We start from the raw sequence: 15,204 nt of genomic DNA, 5'->3' as shown, positions 1-15,204 counted from the left end.
CACCACCACTGCTCAAAGACAGTTTAGAGTTTAAAAAACCAATTTGTACTAAGAAAACAGCCAGATGCCTTTGCATTGGCTTTCCCTTGGTGATAAATGGCATGAAAGCTCTCTAACATCTGCTACCACTTGATGAAACAAAACTTACATCTCTTTGAGTGAAAAGGTCCACAGATGCTCACTGGAGTACTCTGGGCTGCCTGAGGCTGGGGAGGGACCCGTGCTGCCAGCCTCAGCCAAACCTGCACCTTTTCATCTCCACTGGTTGAGGCAAATTCTGCAAACATCACAGCTCCACTGTAACTCCATTATACTCTGTAACTGCATTAACTATAGGTTGAAGGAAAAGTGGGGCAATGAAGAACATGGGGGGATCACCTCTCTGAACAAAATAAACCTGCATCTCTCAAAGCCAGTTTCCATGTCTACTCTGATCAGGTCTTTTCTATTTGAGATGGACAGCTCTGTAAATATTATTACTAGAAAAAAAAATATAATTTTAAAGACATGAAAACCTATTTGTCTAGTTAAATGAATCCCAATTCTATAGATGTGCAACAGGTTTTCAAGTTTGGAAGAAAGAACCAAGCAACAGACTTCTCTCAGCCTTTTTTACTGAAAACTAAATGAGGGAAAAGATTTCTGCTGAAAAAGTAAACTGAACAATGACTAGATGTAAAGGAAAATGTGACCAATGTATACATCAGAAGCCACACAGCAACTGCAGGTATCGTTATAGAAAACATGATTTTGTTACCTTGGAAATGGCAGTATTGCTACCAACTGCAGTTAGGTGCCTTAAAGAGCAAATTATTATTCTGTAATTTATTTTGGGAACAAATGTGAGGAGAGTGGTGAGGGTTACTAGTCTGAATCAGATCTGTTCAGTGGCCGGAAATTAAATGGTCAACTTGTCAGAAGTAGAACTGTTCAATTTTTGGTTCAGTGACCAAAATGAAAAGAAAAAGAAAGAAAAAGAGATCAGCAGCTTGGGTTAACATAAAAGAAGTACTGAGGGGTCTAGCACAAAAAAATAAATTAAAATATCAGTTAGGTCAATATGAAAATCTTCAATGAACCCAAAAAAATTAGATAAAGCATTTTGTTCAAGCAGAAAAGTCTCATTTCATTTTCTGATTATGCAGCTAACTTTTTTTTCTTTTTCACAGTCAGTTTCACAATTAAGATACTTTTCCAAAACAAAAATCAAAACTTTGTTTTGAAAATATCCGTAATATATCTCAAATGTGTCACTTCCCCCATTTTCCATTAAAACAGTTATCAAATTCTACTCACATATCAGTTTTTATCCTTCACAAATCCAGATTTTAAATGAATTCACTACAAATGTGGCAACTCCAGCTGAATCAGTTCTGAAGTCCTGTGTCTCATGCAAGAATACTATCAACCTGAAAACCTATCTGACAGTATCAGTCATCAGCAAATCAGCTATAATAATTGAAAAGCATAAAAATATTTGCCAGAGGTTTTTGATCTTCATACTAACTAGAATGAGGTTCTGAAGTCTTTTGGGGCCAGAGTCAGAATTGCTCTACAAAAATGTTTAACACTGGAGTTTAGCCAGTGATCCCTTCTTTCAAATGTACTAGGAACCTTTTTTCCCAGCACATTCTAGTACTGACTCTTTAATTTTGATGCCTGGTATCCCCACCAGCCAGCTTCATTAAACCAGGATCTTTGCCTTGGCCAGTTGTGCTGTTTTGTTTCTCTCTGCAGTTCTTGGTATCAATAATCATTTCATCCAGTGTTCAGATGAATGTGTCTAATTCTGGAAGGAGAGTTGTTTTTTTCTAGCAGCGCATTTCCGCCACAAGATAGGAACACTGGAAGGTTATTGTGGCCTGGAAACCACAGCAAGAAAGATAAATATTATCTATATTTCTTGTTCTTTCCTATCTATTGTATTGTCCTGGGGAGCAGTGGAAAAAGTGGAAGGCAAACGGCAGAGACCTTGCCAAGCTGTGTGACGTGATAAATGACTTCTCACATCCCAGGGCCTGACACTAAGAGAGGCCACAGAGGGTCGATGCTGCTGTTTTCAGATGTTAAAAAGGCCAATCACCTACTCATTGCTTTCATTTCTGGTGCTGGAAGAGCTCCACCGTGCAGAACCAACACGGGCAGACCCAGCTCTGCCATGAAGTATTCCTCTGCAAGAGCACGGGCAACCTACACAGGAAAGGTGATTTTCTGTGCCCTTGCTAACTCATTTATGAATATTCTACCAGACGTGTTGAATGCTGTAACCACAAAACACCTCTCCGCCACAGAGAGAAGAATATTCACAGATTTCTCTAAGTCTTCTGCCCAGCAAGTGTTATGCGCTTTCTCTTTTTCATTTTCCTTCCCTCCTCTCTGCTATGATGTGCACAGCACATGGACAGACCTTTCATGGTCTCCCCATATGTTCCCAGGGGTCATCCTACATATGCTACCCATGAACAACCAACATGCAAATCCCTTCAAACCCAAGCTGGGGCAGGCCAGGAACCACCTGCAGATGTGATACAGCAGGATGAGGAGGGGAAAACAGCATTTGTGCCCAGGGGTACACCTGTGCATGAAAGGGAGATTGCTTGATGGATTTCCCTGTACGAACTGGGGGTTTTGTTCTTTACCAGCTTTTGGTCACCTAACTATGCTCTTGAAAGTGACATCTGTGGGTGTGGAAAGAGAGAAATGCTGCGATCCCTTACAACGTGGCTAGACCACTCTGTGTACAGCTACATGATGGCCAGGCCCTAAAAGGGTACAGAGGATGGACTGCCAGCATCCAGCTACCCATGGCAGCAAGAGGCAATGAGCCAGACAGTAGCAGACACAACCACAGCCAGATCTGGAGCAGGCAGGAAGACCCTATTCTTGTCTTTCATCTCTGTCAGGTTATAGCCTTTTATTTACAAAACTATCCTTCATGTAGACATGGGGAGGAATAAATAACTCTGGCTGATCTGAGGCAATTGTAATTTTGCTAAGCTCTTAGCATAGTTAGTCTGGTTTATAACTGGATCCCCTCAGCCTGATGTGTACGGCCCTGCCTCCTGTGGGAAACAAGCAGCCACAGATGTGTACATGTGAGTAGATGTCATTCAGGGAAACACACAGATCTTCAGCCTGATCTCTGATGATTAATCTGCTCACCCTGTTGAAGAAGAGCAAGCACACTGCCAGTTCCCCTTATGCTATATCTTGCAAGATAGAGCATAGGGAGAAAGAAGAGAGAAACTAGAGACCACCCTGCATGCCCTAAGGCTTCTGCCTCAGGAGAAGATGCAGCAACTGTTTTACACATGACCTCACAAATATTTCCAACACCTAGTGAACCCCTACACCCAGAAGGCTGGGCTTATTAGTAAGACTTGTTATCCACCAAACTTAAATCAAATTTTACCCTGGGCATCACAATCAAATACTCTGAACTGTCCCCTGGAGCTACTCCCTCCTCTGAGTAGGCAGAGGGGAGGAGGGAACAGGGCTGGAGGTAAGCGGGGCTACCATCCATCTGACATCCCCCCCTGCTGGCACCTGGCCCTTCAGCAAGGAAGAGGGGACAAGCTGTCCCCCAGGGTGGCACATCACCTCCCTCATGGGGAGCGGGGCATGACGGCCCCCCAGAGAGGGCCTGTGGGGACCACCGGTCCCACTGCAGAGCTGGATACACCCCGTGGTGTTTGTCACTCTGGGACATGGGAAACTGGGGAAGCACTTGGACACGGCACTGAAGCACTTGCAGTTTGGAGAGAAACCTGCAGCACACACAATTTTAGGAAGAAGGTCAATTTGTAGAAGGCTGGATGAATAGGGTTTTTTGAAAACTTAGGGTAGTGTATGATAAAGCTTGCACCTGAGGGGAGATGGATTCATCACCTGCTGTCACTCAGGGCTCTTGCAGGTTGAACTTCAACAGCTGTAAAAGCACCATTGATTTCACCCCCTAAGGAGAGGCTTGTGAAACTCTCACAACCAATATTATATCAAAGTGCCTAGAGAGGAGCAGGGAACAGCCTTCTCTGTTTTGTTCCCAGGATGAAAAAAAGATGGCAAGAGGGACTTCATAAAGACTGCAAAAACCAGGCTCCGCTTTGCAATAAAAGCCTTTGGGAAAGTGTCTGAACTCCTCACCTGCTCCCCTGCAACTTTCACAGGCACTCAGACACCTCTTGCTTCCTAGACTGAGATGTTCATGTAAAGGGTGTTGCCTACAGCAGGTCCTGAGGAAACACTACAAGGTAGCAGTCAGGGATGTCCTGATTCTCCAGCAAGATCAGGGAGCCCCCTGGGGTGGACGGAGAGAAGTCTTGTGGAGACCACTACCAGCATACAAAAATCACATACACCCTCGTCTCCCCAAACAGAAAACCATGCTGACAGCAGCAGGACAAGAGTGAATAGGCAACAACCGCAGCAAAGGGAGTCTGCAGTGACACAGTTGATGCTGTGGTTGGTGAACCAAAGAACAAGCCCACAGGTGCCTCTGCCTGAAGCTAAGCTGAACCCAAGCCAAACCCAGCTGCTCAGGAAACACTGTGGTACCCAAGAGGCATCAGCTGCTCCACATGGTTGCAGGAGACACTGGCAGGGAGGCTGTGGGACCCATGCCTGGCCATTGGGTGCCACCACCAGCCCCAGCCAGGACCTCTCCAGCTGCAGAAGAACAGAGTAATGCCTGGTCCTGGACTGTGGAATAAATGGGCACAAACACTAATGCCCCTCGCAAATCCTGGTTCTCCCTCTCCAAGCAGGACGTACACCTCTCTGACATTGCCTTATTTAAGGCAAATGCTTAGTGAGAGAGACATTGAAACAAAACAAATTCTTAAAAAACACATTCCTGTGACCCTGCTCTTCCCTTTAGGAAAAGAGTAAAAAATGTGTCACCCATGGGAGGCATCTGAGCACTGGGAGGCACCTGGGCGAAGGTTCCACAGGCATGGACCAGGGGGATCTCTGCCTCCATGATTCCACCATCCATTGACACAGCCCAGCCTGTGCTGTGCTGGGTGACACAGGCTGTGACTTTCATTTTCAGGAGTGACCTGAGGGGAGTAAGAACAGAGGAAGACTGCCTGCCCTACAAGAAGGCATCGTCTGACAGAGTGGGAAGGTCTTTTCCACAGGCAATCTGTTCTTGGGCTTTGACAGATGTTAAAAGTTGCACTGTCAGAGTTTGTCCTATGTTTATCCCAGAGGCTAGTCACAACTGGGGGAAAAAAAATGGGAATTACACAAATATTCCAGACACACATTTGCACTCTGAGCACCTTTCATGCCCGATGAAAAGGCAGGAAATGTTAACACAAAGAAAGGAAGCATGTTAAAAAGACTGAACCTTTCATCAGAGACTATTGAAATTCTCATAACAAGGGCTGGTATGAAAGGTTGCTTATTCTCAGAGGTAAGACAGTGCTGTTTCCTTCCCTCTCCATGCAGCAAACACTCATGACAAATCTAAACCACAGCTGTAGGGCATGAGACACACAAAGCAAATAAATGTTGCATCTGAATCCATCTCAGTTGTATCACCACAGCTATTATCAGATTGAAAATCATACTTCAATTAGTCGATATGCAAATACTGTAGTATTGTACCATAATAAAATGCTACAGTATTTCAGGAGTGGTCTTCAAAGATCCAGATGAAGGGAACAATAAGGAAAATGAGAAATGCCACCAGTCTTACAGTCTCATCCTGTTCTACCTAATAAACCAACACGGGTGTGGTAGAATAATCAATGCAGGAAACTTTGGAGAAACATACCACATGCCATCACGGCACAGTAACCTACTTATAAAACATTTACTGGTCACCTTAGGTCTTGAAGTGCAAATTTTATATCTTGTTTTATATATAACCATTTATATCTAGTTAAAATGATTATTTATAAGAATAATATCTTTTTTTAATATCGACATAAAAGCAGTTAGTATGGACAGATTTTAGCAATGAATTCCAGAGCTAACCTACACATATTAAAAAAATATCTCCTTTAAACTCAGAAAAAAGAAAGCATGTGTGATATTGCCACTGAAACAGAATTTTTGCACCCTTTCACCATTTATAGGTTTCTTCCTTGACTTCAACACTGGGTGACGTGCTGTAAGAAAGGTCTGTCCATGCATACACACCAGCTCTCACGCCAGGCTCTGGGCCTCGGACAGTGAACTCACTGAGGCAAAGACCCTTTTTTTAATGTATACAGGCAAGCCCAGCATAATCTGTCCTACGCAGACCCGTAATACCAACAAAACCATTTCTGTTCTACATCAGATGTCACCTGACAAATGTGGGTCATGCCGGCATACCATGCTGACTTTGAGTTCTGTTATCTTGGGCAATCAAGTCTCCTGTGCAGGGGAGATCAGACCCCTGGTGGGGGGAGAAAGGATTTAACCAGAGATTACATCTCTTCTGAAAATTTGCAAGAAAGGCTCATTTAGGCCTTTGTGGACCTTCTACCTCCTTTCATCAATCCCATGCCTGAACACATCTTTGGCTGAGCCATCTGCTGACCACTGATTTGGCCCACAAATTAAAGCGATGACAGCTGAACCCATTAAAATTTAACATCTTCCCTAGCGAAACAGAGTGTGTGAGAGGCTGTGGGCTGTGACCTTGCCTACCTTTTTCTTTTAAGGTTAGCATCCTTCATCAGTTTGTGGTCAAGAGATCTTAAAAGCACAACTTTTTAAAATTTGCAAAGACACACCACATGAACTCTGGGGCCAGACAAGAGCTTCCAAAATACAATCCATTGGTCAACAGCAAGTTTTAGAAACCCACATTCACTCAAAATCACACTAAATAAGGCTCATATCTACCAAATACAAGTAGACCATCTAAAGAACAGGTCCCAATATTCAGAAATCAGCCTTGCTTTTGCAGAGTTCAGTTCATGGAAGAAAATCCTAAATACAGCAGAGCACAGTCAGGGTGCACTCTGGGGGTTTTGGTGGGTGAGTACATTTTTAGTAAACGCTGACCCCAGATGAAATTTTTATCTGCTATGAAACCCTTATGCAGCTGCAAGATATTGCTAGGGACCTCAGAGGAAAGAAGAGAATTGAAGACCAAGGGTCTTCCCCAACCTTAATAACTCCCTCTCCGTTGATACCTATAGCCAACCTCACATTTTTAATTTAACTGTCCCTTAAGAGTTACAGAATAATCCCTGGAGCTAACTGGACTCCCACGAGGAAAAATTTCTACACACCTCCTTAATTTAAAAAAAAAAAAAAATTATGGAAGTCTTCATTCTTCCAAAGATCAGAGTAGGGTGTAAGTGGATGCAATAATGAAAGTTTTTGAGGGAATACCCTGCAAAAGCCTCAAGAAGCTGACCTGCTTCTTGGGCCGATGCTGAAAAGCATAGACTGCACTCTGCTCTTCTGTTACCAATGCACCATCACTAACATCACCTCCTGGGCACTCTTTACTTCTACTGACTTACAAAAAAGCTTTCTACACTTCGACATAAATAGAGAAAGAATCCGTAAAGGAGTTTCTGAACTCAGTTATAACCCTGTTTATACCTCAAGCAGCATCACAGCATCACTACTTACTCTCCAGTTTTTCTCTCTCTTCCCCTCCCTCACTTTGAACACCTTTTTATTTTTTAATAAACTGAACAATAAGAATTTACAATGAAAATACCCACCAGATCAAGCAGGTACCAGAAACGTAAGTAACCCTAATGAATATTAAGATATTAAGCCACAATCCATATTTCTTGAGTATAGCAGTTAATAACAAAGGTAGAATTGGTCAGACTTTAATCAACTTTTTATCAGTACTGAAAGAGTGCATAACTACCACTTAAAATAGTTGAAAACTATTTTTTACAACCTATCAAAGCCATGGTTCCAGACAATATACAGTATATCTAAGAATAGTAACAGTCATTGATGGAAACTGATAACATTTGGGGACTGAAGGTTAATCCGTTCTGGAAAAAAAAAAAAAGGAACAATGGAGAGTGAAATAGAAACCCAAGTCTCATTAATGAAAACTATTTTAAGGGCAGAATGATGAGTTTTAACATCAATCATGGGAAAACAGTTCAAAGTTGTTCCTAAAACATCTAAATTTGAAACCTTGGGAAAAAGGCACTGCTCACAGTGACAGCAAAAAAAAATATAAGGGATAAGAAAAATGTGGTGTAAAGGTAATCCATTTGTATTTTTTAAACACTATAAATCTGACAGTTCATTTTTAGGTTTCTGTGATTAAGGGCAGTGAAGACTCAATATTCAGTCAAATTTATCCTTTTTTTCTTTATGCATTTCCAGCATACTTATCTGCCTCTAAATCACGGTACATGCTCTCAACACTGAAGGCACATTGACACGGATAATCAAAACCGACCGCAGATTGGAAATCAACCCGAAAGAAATTATATAAAATTTTTCAGTTTATACTGTTGCCTTTTTTCCTGAAGAAATTATATTCTGCTCTGTAGATTACAGTGGAAAGCCCAAGAGAAAAAAAACCAGGATCATTGCTACCTACCAGCAAAGCTACGAGCAAGCCAAGTGGTCCCTGATGCAGCTCTCTAAAGACACAACCACCACTTGGCTGGGAGGAAGCTGAGCAGGTGCCTACATTACACCAGTACACACTTTGTCAGTTTGCATTTGAGCAAGGGCTTAAGTGCTTTGCCAGCTCGAGGACTTAATTAAATTTGAAATAAGCTAATTCAAGGAATAAAAGTCTGCCAAAGGTAATAAAATTGTTTACCGATTTGTCAAGTCAGTCCTGAATATAAAAGCATATTTATATGCAGCGTAGGTCTTGTCCTATTCAATCAGTGAAAGCACTTTAAATATTTACTGATTGCAGGAATAGGGCCAAGTCTGGAGTATTTTTAAGGGTTAGGGAAGAAGTGCTAAATCCCAAAGTATCTAATCTAACTATGCAAAATAAGGAATATTATTGCCTTCATTTTACTTATGAAATTCAGACACAGGGAAATGAAGTGCCAGATCCAGTGTGTCAGAGAAACCACTTTCAGGAGCTCCTGTGCTTGCCTGATTCCCAGGCAAGTGTCTTTTGCACCAGACACTGTTCCTTTCCTGGGGTGCAGGGCAGGAGCCCCCCTGCGCTAGGGACAGTTGGGCAAATGGACGAGACCCAGTGCCACAGCTCCACTGCCTGCGCAGCGGTTCGATTCCCACCCTGAGAGCCCAAAGAAACATCTAAACGTACTAACAGCAAGTTGTTGGCTGATTTTTTTCAATCAGAATTTTTCTCATCCAGCCCTTGGCATACGATTTCATTCAATTCACTTCTCTTTGAACCTGATGCTCTTGGGTGCTGCTGTCACCTGTCCCTGTTGAATGAAGGGGCAATAAGTGTAAAATGGAGCCTCACTGGAACTTGCAAAGAGTCGGAGCAGTGTATCTCCTTTCTGAGCAGGTGAATTTGCATTGTACATATGTAAATCTCCCTTCACCTTGTGCCTCTCTACTGTGTCTCAAAACTCCACCTCTATTCCCCCACAAGATCACCTTTAAAGTTTGATTTTTAAATGACAAATACTCAACCAGTGCAGACTGGCATTTTTCAGTAACATTAAACAGCATTATATAAAAACCTAGATTGCTTGAAATTACTTCTTCAGATTGTATACTTCGGATTTTTTTTCCTTGTGCTATATTTAACATTGATAATTGTTATATTAAAGGATATTCAAATGAGATATTCCATAAACTCTAACTGCATAAGCGTGCTTGGCTCAAGGATATGTCTGCTGCGCTGTGCATAGCAAACAGGCAGTGCTTCTTGCCTTGTTTTGGCACAGGTTAAGTGTTTAATCAACACACAAAATTGAAAAAAAAAATTACCCCTGCAAATCAGAAATAAGATACGAGGCTGGCTCACACCGGGGTGTACCTACACCTTGTACTGTGTAAACAAATCAGTTTCCAAGTTCAGTCTGTGGACTTTCTTCTGTGTTCATAAGAATTAGCATGATCCTTCGAATGTGTCCAGCTTGTTTACTCTTTGTTAATACGGTGGCTTTAAGAGATACTCCGAAAAGCTCGGGGGGGGTAGGGGGGGGCCGGGGCAGCTGTTGGCCTCCGGCAGCGATGATGCCGAGGACAGGGCAGCGCCGGCGCTGCCTACCTCAGAGGGGAAACCCCCACCTGGGTGAGAATTTCGGAGGGGCCGCGGGGTGACAGAACGGCCGCACCGCAGCCGGGCCGGCCGCGGGGAGAAGCGCAGGGCGGCTCCGCAGCGCGCAGCGGCAGCGCAGGGGCGCGCAGGGCCGGGCCAGCGGCGCGCAGTCGGGACACAGGGGCAGCACCGGCTCCGCAACAGCCCCGGGAGCCCCGGGAGAGCGGGTAGGTAACAGAAACCGAGGCCCGGAGGTATATTCAAAGCCGCCGCGGTTTGCTCTGTCCGATGCAAAACAGCGACGGAAAATCCACCCTTGGTTACCTGAAAGGTCGGGGCGCGCAGCTGGGGCGTTTCTCTGCCAGCTGCTATTTTAAAATTCAAAAATCCTTTTTAAAGGGCAAGAGGCAGAAGAGCATCCCCGGAGAAACACACACATCCCTGCTCCTCAGCCCCCAGGGCCGAGGCAGCCGGCAGCCCTGCCCGCCACAGGCCCCTCTCCTCGGACCAGCAACGGGGCTTAAACAGCGGCTGCACGCTGGAAAACACAGCAGCAGCGAGGAAAGGGGGTGATTCTGTTATTTACGTGTCCAAAGAATATTTTTTAAAATTCCGAATTTAAAACTGTGCAAGATGGAATTCCCCTCTCATTTGTGGTTCAGCAGGTTGAATGCAATTTAACTGATTGGTGTGGGCCAGAAGATACGGGACTCTAAAAGAAAATTTCATCTGGTGAAGTCATATAATTTACACATGTGGTTTGTTGAAAAGGACACCACTATTTTAAAAACAAAAGTTTCCTATGAATTTGGTAAAAGTGTATTGTTAAAGGTTATACATGGACAAAAACTTCAGCACCCCTTAGATCACATGAAAAGGAATATTTGAGGTGTTTGTTTTTTCTACCTTTACATTTTTTAAAAAAAAATCAATCAGAAACTTCAAATAATGATTCAATGATTTAGCTAAAACTAAAATTCTGAGCTGGGATATATCAAAGTCAGAAGTTTAACTCCATCTTTAGCATCTTTAGCCAGGGACCATTACATAGTATCTGTTTCTGAGCAAGGTGTTTTAAATAAATATCTATTGTTATTTTTTTCTGACTTTTTATTGCTTGCTGCAGAATTAGCTGTTATTGGGTAGCGTTGGAAAACCTCAAGCGCACAGAAAGAGAGAAGGATTAGTGAGTATACCTTTAAGCGGTCTTCCGCGGTTCTGGATTTTAAAATGTCTCGCCCGTGGAAGTTTTCTATTCAGACAGACGATGATAAGGCTGTTGAACAGCACGGTTGCTGCTTTACAGGGGCACTCGGCGACCAAAAGCAGTTTTGCCCAGCAGCGTACCTGCCTGCGAGGCCGCCGTCGGCCCTGGGCTGTGTCCCTCACCCCAAGTGATGCAAAATGCATCCCCAAAGTACAGACGCCACTTGGTGAGCAACTTTTCCTACTCTGTTGAATTCTCCTCGGGTGGTTTATTATTTGTGGGCGCGACCTTCCATCACGGAGCCGCCTGTGAGTGCCTGGCCCAGCGCTCCCGGCCGTGGCTCCTGCGCGGGGAGCAACAGGCTGCGGCCGCGGTCCTTGCGGGGACACAGCGGTGGGTGACCCGCCGGTGGCCGCCGCGCCGCCACCCAGGAACGGGTGATGCGCCCGGTGCAAGCCGACTTCAGCGACTTCCGAGGTTCTGGGTCGGGCCCCGGGCCGGCTCGGGAGAGGACACTGGGAATTTCCCCCGGCTCGGGGCTGCGCCCCGCAGGAGCCGCGCAGGGGCCGGGAGAAGCGGCGCTGCCGGGGGGCGCGGGGCACCCCGAGCCCGGGGCAGGGGAAGACGGTCGCTCAGCCCCGGGGAGCCCCGGGGAGCCCCTCGCCGGGGCTGACCCGGGGCGCGGCACTGGGCCGCGCGTTTCCCCGTGCAGGCGCCCGCCCCCCGCCCCCCCCGCTGCCCTGCGGGGCCGCTCCGCCGCGCGGGACCCCCCCGGGGCCGCCCCCCCCGCCTCCCGCCGGGGGACGCGCAGCGCCGGGCACGGCGGGCGCCTGCACCTACCGTGGTACTCCTGGCCGGGCACGTAGGCGGCGGGGCTGCCCGCGATGTGGAGGGCGATGAGCACCTCGCCCTGCTCGCCGTCGCCCTCCAGCTCGCCGTGGTGGGTGCAGAGGAAGAAGAAGGGCGAGAAGCGGGCGCGGGGGGCGGCCGCCCGGCCCGCCGCCAGCAGGGCACCCAGGGCGGCCAGCAGGCAGGGCCAGCCCCCGGGGACGCCCCGCCGCCGCTCCATGCTGCTGCCGCCGGCGCCGCTGGGGCATCCAGGGCACGGCGGGGCCGCCGCGCCGCTCCGCTCCGCTCCGCGCGGGACGGGGCGGGACGGGACGGGGCGGGCGCTGCCCCCCGCCGCGGCCCGCGGGAGTTCGTGGGGAGGCGGGCGCGGGGCGCGGAGCGCGGTGCGGGCAGGGGCGGCCCCTCCGCGCCCGCCGAAGACTGCGCCGTCCCCGCCTGCCTCTGCCGGGGTGCGGGGCACGGAGCTGGAAGTGCGAGGGCTGGGAATAATTTATTTCCCCCGGTGTCGGGGTGGGAGGGAGGGGAAGGTCCCTCCCCTCCTCCTCCTCCTCCGCCTCCTCCGCCGCCGCCGCCCGCTCCTCCCGCTCCTCGCTCTGCGCGCCGGTGTGCGGTGCTGCCGCTGCGGGGACGCGGGCTGCGGGCTGAGTTCTGCTGCCCACCCTTTGTTTGCCTCCGGGTCCCTGCCCCTGCCTTGCCCCTGCCTTGCCCCTGCCCCTACGTCCCTGCTTCTGCCCCTGTCTCTGCCCCTGGGTCCCAGCACCTGCCACCGCCCCGGCCCCTGTCCCTGCCCCTGGTCCCCACCCCAACACCTGAGTCTTTGCCCTGCGCCCGTGTCCCTGTCCCTCTTTCCCAACCCTTGTCTCTTTGCTTCCATCCCTGTCCTTCAGCCCCAGTCCCTGTCCTTTTGCCCCATCCCTCTGTCCTTCTGCAGCAGCCCCTGTCCTACTGCCCTGTCCATCTGTCACTGTCTCTCTGCCCCAGCCTCTGTCCTTCTGCTCCTACCCTTCCGCCCCAGCCCCTGCCCCTGTCTCTGCCTCTGCCCTGCCTCTGCTGTACCTGCAAACGCTGCTGAGAAAAAGTGAGATTTTAACTTAAACCTATCCGCTACCATCTCCAAAATGATACACATGCACACACACCCCCGGTGGTGGGCCCTGCAGCTCAGGGAGGACAGTGTGTGAGTACTGGGGAGGGCAGGTCCCTAGGAGGGGGCTTCGGCCCCCTGGGAGTGTGTGCCCAGGCCCTTCAAAACAGCAAGGGGAGCAAACCCAGTAGGAACCACAAGAGGAATGAGCAGCTGAACCCAAAACACTGGGAAGCAGGAATATTATTCCTAAAAATATATTTTTAACAAAGCAGGGCTGGCAGAGGGACCAGAGCATCAGGAGATGAGAGCAAAATTACCAGGGTTTAAAGCATCCACCACGCTGCTGCTGGATCCTGACCCGTGCCCAGAGACAGCCGGGGTGAGCGGTAGTGACATGATGTAATCGGAAAGGAGAGCCTACCTGCCAGCATTTTTGAAGTGCAAAACTGGCACGTTCCAGAGGCTCCCTCCTGGATTGATTTCAGTGCCAGAGGGAAAGGTTCCCTCCATGGAGGTGTGAGCCACATGGACAGCACCACGCAGCTGCCCCACGTCCATGCAGGCTGCTTCACTGGCCCATCTCCCACCCAGCTGACGGAGAGCCCACGCGTGGTGGCCCGGGGGACATCCTAGCCATCTGCCCGACATGCCTTTTCCACTGGCTCGGCACCAAGCCTGAGTTCATCGCCACCAGCAAAACTTTGCTGCAGTTTCCCATCTTACTGGGTTGCACCTCGCTAGGGATGGGGCAAGGCCATGACCCTCAGCTTGGATGGAGAAACACACTGTGACATGATCCTGCTGCAAAGACAAAAGGGACTGGCAGTGTGCAGCATAGGGAATGGGGCAACTCCCACCGCCACTCCGGCTGGCGGGCATCCCTGGCCACTGCCGTGGAAACGGAGCTCTGCAGCGGCTGCCGAGGAGTCAGTTTGGCTCTGAGGCTTCCTTTTTAGCTGGCTTATTTATTTTTCAGCTTTGGGTATTTGTTTGTTTTGGTTTTTTTTTTAACATCTGTGCCTCCTCCATAAATTTCAATGCTTGTAAAAGTGACAGACTAATAATATAATTTCCTCATGCCAAAAATCTCATGCAGGCAAAAGCTGTGTGGGCTTGCTGGTAAAACCACTGCCAACGGGACGTGTTCTCCCTCGTGCACTCCTGCTTCCCTCCATGGAGAGCTCGCCAGCCAGACCAGGCCATGCCAGAGGGGTTTCGGCTGAACAAATGCACCTTGACTCATGCCCCCTCTGCCCACATCCATGGAAAGACAGCCAGTTAGTTTTAGGGGGCTGCCAGGCATAGCCAACTCTCTTACTTTGTAAGAAAGAAGGTGCCAGGGGAAGGGGGCAATGGGCAATGCAGGGGGAGGAGATGCTGGCTACCTCTGCTGGGGTGCTGCTGTACCAGTTGCCAGCAATGTCTTTTCATTTTTTTTCTCCAAGAGATAATTCCCTAAATAAGCTTGGGAGCATGGAGGGTAGCTAATCTGCCAGCAGATTTTGGGGCTCAGGCTAGTGGTCCCTGAAGTCACTGGGATTTGGATAGGGTGATGAATTTAGCAATGAATTCAGGCTGATGAATTTTAGGAAATTTTCTTTATTTCCAGCTGCTAGTATCTAGAGCAGCCAGGACTGTTAGTGCAGTCAGCCCACCCCTTTCCTCTACAGACTGTGTATCACTGAGGGGACATTCAGTAGAGGAAGGCAAAAAAGGTAACACCTCTACTTGGAAGCCTTGTGTCTCTCCTTAGTTACCTCCTTCCTCTATTTTTTTATTTTATGCCTCTCTCTCCTTTCCCATTGTTTTGTACTCTTTCACAAGACCTCTAACCTCTTCTTTGTAGTGCAAGACAGGGAAGCCCCACGGTCACAGTCTGCTGTCTCATCCAGGCTCTGTTGATGGGGGAATCCAGCAGAGACCCCA

The 15,204-nt window shown here is 48.0% G+C and overlaps 1 protein-coding gene across 2 annotated transcripts in view; it reads right to left on the bottom strand.

Annotated features, from left to right (window-relative positions):
- The window catches only part of RELN (reelin), a 295,831-nt gene extending 283,169 nt beyond the window's left edge, over positions 1 to 12,662 (bottom strand). For both annotated transcript variants that reach the window (XM_074903370.1, XM_074903369.1), the window contains exon 1: positions 12,183 to 12,662. In XM_074903370.1, coding sequence (XP_074759471.1) covers positions 12,183 to 12,411 — 229 coding nt within the window. In that variant the 5' untranslated portion in view covers positions 12,412 to 12,662. The remainder of the gene's footprint in view (positions 1 to 12,182) is intronic.
- Between the last annotated feature and the right edge of the window lie 2,542 nt (positions 12,663 to 15,204).

The sequence above is a fragment of the Athene noctua genome, chromosome 3 (assembly GCF_965140245.1).
Source record: "Athene noctua chromosome 3, bAthNoc1.hap1.1, whole genome shotgun sequence".
In the NCBI taxonomy this organism is placed as follows: Eukaryota; Metazoa; Chordata; class Aves; order Strigiformes; family Strigidae; genus Athene; species Athene noctua.
Note: the sequence above shows the minus strand (reverse complement) of the source record. Positions and strands in the feature narration are given on the sequence as shown.